This window comes from Pezoporus occidentalis, unplaced genomic scaffold (assembly GCF_034315485.1).
Source record: "Pezoporus occidentalis ecotype Australia unplaced genomic scaffold, CSIRO_AGI_Poc_V1 ctg2929, whole genome shotgun sequence".
Taxonomy (NCBI): domain Eukaryota; kingdom Metazoa; phylum Chordata; class Aves; order Psittaciformes; family Psittacidae; genus Pezoporus; species Pezoporus occidentalis.
In genome coordinates, this window is record NW_026914862.1 from 1 (window position 1) to 6,014 (window position 6,014).

At 66.9% G+C, this 6,014-nt stretch overlaps 1 protein-coding gene across 1 annotated transcript; it reads right to left on the minus strand.

Moving 5' to 3' along the window:
• Positions 1–6: 6 nt before the first annotated feature.
• SEMA4C (semaphorin 4C) lies at positions 7–5,400 on the minus strand. The gene is made up of 14 exons (XM_062626499.1): positions 5,129–5,400; positions 4,070–4,218; positions 3,910–3,972; positions 3,710–3,808; positions 2,926–3,022; positions 2,734–2,850; positions 2,496–2,647; positions 2,241–2,416; positions 1,905–2,049; positions 1,603–1,825; positions 1,407–1,522; positions 1,173–1,330; positions 1,020–1,090; positions 7–935 (listed from the first exon to the last, which is right to left on the minus strand). The coding sequence occupies exons 1-14, from the start codon at positions 5,373–5,375 to the stop codon at positions 109–111; spliced, it is 2,640 nt and encodes an 879-aa protein (XP_062482483.1). The 5' UTR covers positions 5,376–5,400; the 3' UTR covers positions 7–108.
• Between the last annotated feature and the right edge of the window lie 614 nt (positions 5,401–6,014).

Genomic DNA, 6,014 nt, shown 5'->3' on the forward strand with positions numbered 1-6,014 from the left:
GGCGGGTGCTGGTGCCCAGGCGTTGGTCCCTACGGTGGGTGCCAGCGCCGGGGTCCCCGCAGTGGGTGCCCCTGAGGTAGGTACAGCTGCTCGGCGGCCACCGGCTGCTCAGACCGACGACTCCTCAGGGTTGGAGTCGGGCAGGGGCTGGCGCTGCTGCAGTTTGCGCCGCAGCTCCTCGGCCAGGTCGGCGCAGGGCGGCCGCTCCTCGGCACCCAGCGCCAGGCGGATGTAGCCGTTGGAGGAGGAACCACGCAGGGGACCAAGGTGGATGCGGGTGGGTGAGTGAAGGGGCTGCCCAGGGATGCCGCTTGGTGGCGAGGTGGCACCGGGGGGGCCGCCGTTGCGGCACGTGGCGTGACCCGGCACGATTTTGAGCGAGCCGTCCGAGTAGTAGTAACTGGCTGGGTCCCAGAGCTTCTCATCCGAGTCGGAGGCGGCGCTGGGGACGAAGCGGGGACTGGGGGGCTCCTTGGGCAGCTCGATGGGGTACACCAGGGTGCTCTCAATGGCTTTGGTGCCTTTCCCCAGCTCCTCCCGCAGCCGCCGCCACAGCGAGAACACCACGAGCACCAGCACCAGGCACAGCGCGCCCAGGCACACGGCCACCACCCACACCAGCCCCAGGCTCTCCAGCGGCGCCCTCGTCTCCAGGGGTACCCCGGCCCCGGCCAGCACCACCACCCGGTACACCTCCCCGCCCAGGCGGGCACCCTGCTCCTCCGAGAAGCACCGGTACGTGCCGCTGTGCTGAGCCCCTGCTCCCGGCACCACCAGCGCCCGCAGGCGGGTGTCGTGCAGCACCAGCGCCTGCTCGGCCGGCAGCGCCCGGCCCTCGAAGGTCCACAGCGCCTGTGCCAGGTTGGAGCCCAAGCGGCACGTGAGAACCAGGTCGGTGCCCGCCACCACCGTCACGTTTTTGGGGGTGATGGAGCCTGTGGGAGAGCGGCGCAGGGTCAGGAGGGGAGGCAAAAAGCCAGGGAGGACCCAAGCCCCGCGTGGCGTTGCCGCGGTCTCACCTTGCTTGGCCACCTGAGGCAGGGTGCAGGCACGGGTGTCGGAGCTCAGCACGTCCTGGACCAGTTGGGACCTGTGGGAGGAGGTGGTGGAAGTGAAGGGGGTCCCTGTGGCACAGCGGGTGTCCCCCCATCCCCACAGGGACCCCCCTGTACCCGTTGAGGCCGTCAGTGCGCACGCAGAGGCTGGCGTTGCGGCTCCAGGCGCAGTAGGGATCCCGGGCGAGGACGCAGTCGGTGCACGACTGGTACCGGCTGCAATCGGCCAGCGGCAACTGGGCTAACTGGAACCGGGAGCCAGCGAAGAGCAGCTTCTGCGAGGGTAGAAGGGGTGAGGTGACACCCGAGGTGACACCCAGACACTGTCCCCTGCCCCGGGGCACCTCTCACCTTCCGTCCAGCCAGCACCAGGCTCTCCACGGGCTGCGCCGGCTCGAATACCTGCAGCTCCTCAACCAGATGGATGCGAGTGCCCAGGTTCAGCGCCTTGTGCACCCAGCCATCACCTGCGGGTCCCAGCGGGCTGTGAGAGACATTCCCACACCGGGACCTTCCCGTGGTGGCTTCCCCTCAGCCCGGCACCTACCCGTGCCGATGAAGAGCACCTCGTAGATGGCACCGTCCAGCCCGGCCACTCGGTCCACCACGAGCTGGGTGAAGTTGGAGTCCTTCTTGAGCAGCAGCGGGCGGCCGCGGTGTGGCAGGATGGGCTCGTCCATGAGCGGGTGCTTCTTGGCGAAGTTGAGGGTGTTGTCGGGCAGCTCAAGGGAGCTGGCGAAGCCGTTCTGGCGGTGCCAGTCCGTGATGCACTGTGGGACCGAGGTCACCGTCACTGAGGGACTGTATCCGTACCCCATCTCCCTCCCCACTGCCAGTACTTGCACTCACCGCGCCGGGACGGGGACTTGGCACCTCATCTGAGTACCGGCCCCACTTCTGCGCCTGCTCCCGGTATTCCTTGTAGGGGCCCTCGAATGCCTTCTTCACCTCCAGGATGTGGTACCGGCAAATGGCCGAAACATCCACGTCCCCCCTGCAAGCAACAGGGCGGGATGGAGGGGAGCCACCAGTTCTGGGGCTGATGCCACCTCCCCATGGACCCACCGCCAGTTCTGGGGCTGATGCCACCTCCCCATGGACCCACCGCCAGTTCTGGGGCTGATGCCACCTCCCCATGGACCCACTGCCAGTTCTGGGGCTGATGCCACCTCCCCATGGACTCACCAGCGGGCCTGGAAGACCCCAAAAAAGGTGGTGTCCTGCCATTCATCCCCGGGCAGGGTGAACACAGCCTGGAGGCGGTTGAAGTGGAGCTGCTGCTCGGGGGCTGAACACACCAAACGGGCCTTCAGGAACGTTGTCCACTTCTTCTGCAGCGTGCGGGCCCCGCCGACGTCCCCCTGCGCACCCAACCGGTGTCACCGCAGGGTGAAGCCACACCAGGACGCCGTCCCTCGCCCCGGTGTCCCCTCCCTGTACCTTGCAGACCCGGGCCACGCGGGCCACCACTTGCTCGGCGTAGCAGTCGTACTCCACCGCGCGCTCGCTGAAGAAGAAGTAAACTTTGTCATCGTCGCCGGTGGCGCTGGCCGCGCTCTCCTGCACGTAGGCTGAGGCCACAAAGTGGGGCTCTGTGGTGGAAAAGGGACATCAACCCCATGCCACGGGTTGGGGGTGTCCACGCAGTCCTCCCCCCCCATGTTCCCCCCAGCCCTACCGTTCAACCAGGAGGTGAGATACTCGGTCTTCATGGAGTAGTGGGGGCCCAGGTTGCGGAGGATGACGGGCTCCGTGCCCAGGAAGTTGTTGAAGGTGGCTGAGTAGAGCTCCCCGTCTGCGAGAAACAGGGTTAGGAAGGGGACAGGGGCTGGGGTGGGACCCCCCCGCTGGCCCCAGCAGTGCCACTTACCCACGATGAGGCCGGTGTGTCCCTTGGTGGGGTCATAGGGGCACTTCCCTTTGCCGTCCTCAAAAGCCACTTGGTCCAGGGTGAAGCCAGAGAGTTCCTGTGGGGCACAGGAGCAGGTGGGGGGGGTTCAACACCCACCCTGGTTCATGTCACCATGAGGTGATCTGAGCACCCCTGAGCAGCCCTGGTCCCCCAGATGAGCCTCTGGGGAACAGGGACACCACTGGATGATGCTTCTGGGCACAGGGACACCCCTGGGTGATGCTCCTGGAACAGGGACACTCCAAAGATAACCTTTCTGGGACAAAGACAGCCCATTACAGAGACAGGGATACCCCTAACAACGCTCCAGGGTGACACCCCTGGGCCACCCTATGGGAACAAGGCCACCCCTTAATCATGCCCCTGGGGACAGGGACACCCTTGGATGATGCTCCTGGGAATAGAGACATCTATGGAGCACCTTCCTCAGGACAGGGGCACCCCTGGGAGATGCTTCTGGGGCAGGGATACCCCCCAGACAGCCCTTCTGGGATGAGCACAGACACATTATGGGGAAAAGAACACCCTAACAAAGCTCCAGGTGGTCAAAGGGACACCCCCAGACCAGCCTCACAGGAACAAGGCAACCCCTTAATGACACCCCTGGGGACAGGGACATCCCTGGAGCACCCTTTTGGGGATAGGGACACCCCTTGGTGATGCTCCCAAGGCCGGGTGGGGGTGTCCAGGGGGGGAAGCAGGGGGGTGACAGGTTCTGGGGTGCCCCCATGGCTGCACTCACAATGTAGGTGCACTTGGGCTGGAAGGCGTAGGTGCCGCAGGCGTAGAGATGGGAACTGTTGTAGCTCTGCAGGAACCGCACGTAGTTGAAGCAGTCGGTCTGGGGGGGGGGGGACAAGAGGCGGTTAAGGGGGGACACAGCAGGATGCCCTGTCACCCTTTCATCCCCCCCACTGCAACCACAGCACCCGCTTGCCCAACCTGGTTGTTCTTGCCCTTCTGGATGCACTCGGCTTTCTTATCCACGGGGGCTTCCCAGGAGATCTGGGGATGGAGACAAGGGGTCAGGGGGCTCCAAACACCCCCCACCCCCCCCCAGACCCTCCAGGAACACCCCGTGGGGGGGTCCCTGGGGCCTCACCGCTGCCTTGAGCTCCACGGTGCCGGTGGCCACGGCGAAAACGGCCTCCCGGGCCCCCACGTAGAGCAGCGCCTCAGCCGCGTCCAGCGTCAGCGTCAGGTAGTGAGAGACCCCCCCCTGCGAGAAGCGCTTGGCCACGTCCTGCAGCTCTGTTGGGAGGGGGGGGCACAAAGAGGGGGGACATGGGGGTGAAGCCCCAGCCCCGCCGGGCACCCGCAGCCCCCCCCCTTGACCCCCTCCTGCAGAGCACAAAGGGCTCTTTGTCACCGGGGCGGGCGCTGGCGGCGCCGCGCGAACACTGCGGCCTTTGGAGGGACCCCGCGGACCCCCCCCGGCACCGGCACTACAGAAAGGCACCATTGAGAGGGGGGCACCGGGGCCCCTGGGTGGGGATGGGGACACGGGGATGGCACGGCATGGGGATGGCATTGAGGATGGTACCACATGGGGACAGCATTGGGGATGGCACGGACACACAAGGCAATGGGACAGCATGGGGATGGCACATGGGTGGCACAGGGACGCTGGGTGCTGGCACAGCATGGGGATGGCACAGGAAAGGACAGGAGTCAAGCACGGGCATGGCACAGGGATGTGGGTCATGGGCATGGGGACAACACAGGGACAGGGGACATGGCACAGGGACGCTGGCACAGCGCAGGGATAGAGGACACAGGGCACTGCCACTGCACCAGGGCATGGGGACACAGGGCATGGCACAGGGACATGGCACACGGCAGATGGGGACACACAGTACTGGCACAGGACGGGGACACAGGGTGCTGGCACGGCTAAAGGATGGCACCTCGGGGTGCTGGCATGGCAGAGGGACACAGCACAGGGATGGGGACCCCAGGCACTGGCACGGCACGGGGGCACCGCGCTACGTTCCCAAGAGTCCCCCTCTGCTCTCACAGACCCCCAACGCAGGGGGGGTCCCCACAGCACTGCCAAGCTGGGAGGGGACAGAACGTGCCCGAGGTGGGGACAACAGAGCCCCAGGGAGCAGCACCCCAACCCTCTCCATTCCCCTCTCCCTGGACGCCCGCAGTTACTCACCCGCGTACGGGACGGTCTTGCGGGGCACGGCGCTCCACGAAGACCCCGGTGCCGCGGCAGCGGTGGCAGCGGTGGCGAGGGCCAGCAGCGAGGCGAGGGCCAGAAGCCAGTGGGGGGCCATTGCGGGAGGGGACGGGACAGGGAGACAGAGCCTGGGGGGGGCACACGGACACGGCCGGGCCCCGTTAGGGTAACGGGGCATCACGCGGGCGGCGCGGGGACAAGGAGGCCATTGAGGAACGCGCATCACGAGGCCGGGGTGCCCCACGCAGTGGGGCGGGGGACACACACACACACACACACACACGCGGGTCCCCAATCGCTGACCCCCCCCAATCACGGTCCCTCCTCCGGTGGTGACGAGCAATGGGGCGGAGGGGGGTCCACGGAGGAGGAAACGGGCCCTTCCGCTTCCCCCCCACGTCACCCCCGGCCCTGCCCCGGTGTGTTCGGGGGTGCCCCAGCCGTGCGCCCCCCCCACCCCGCACCAGGCTGGGCAGGATGCGGCCGGGAATTGTTCTGCCCTGCCCAGCGGGAAGCAGGAAGCGGAGAGGAGGGGGGGGTCTGGGGGAGCCTGCATCAGCTCGGGAAGGATTTCCGGGAGGGTGGGGGGCCGGGAATGGGACCCCACGGGCGTGGGAATGGGGGACGCCCCAGAGCGGGGAGGGGGTGCGGGCAGGGGGCTGGTGGTGCCATGGGCATGGTCAGGGTGCCATGGGTACGGTTGGGGTGTCGTGGTCAAAGCTGGGGTGCAATGGACACAGCTGGGGTGCCACAGGCACAGTGAGGGTGCCATGGGCATGGTCAGGGTGCCGTGGACATGGCTGGGGTGCTACAGGCATGGCTCTGGCGATGCCAGGGTGCCATGGGCATGGTTGGGGTGCCA

Coding starts and splice junctions, on each gene's coding strand:
- SEMA4C (XM_062626499.1), bottom strand. CDS start 5,375: ATGCGCGTTCCTCAATGGCCTCCTTGTCCCCGCGCCGCCCGCGTGATG. Junction 2,050..2,240: donor GGGGTCTTCCAGGCCCGCTG/GTGAGTCCATGG, acceptor TGTTGCTTGCAG/GGGGGACGTGGATGTTTCGG. Junction 936..1,019: donor GCCTCAGGTGGCCAAGCAAG/GTGAGACCGCGG, acceptor GCTCTCCCACAG/GCTCCATCACCCCCAAAAAC.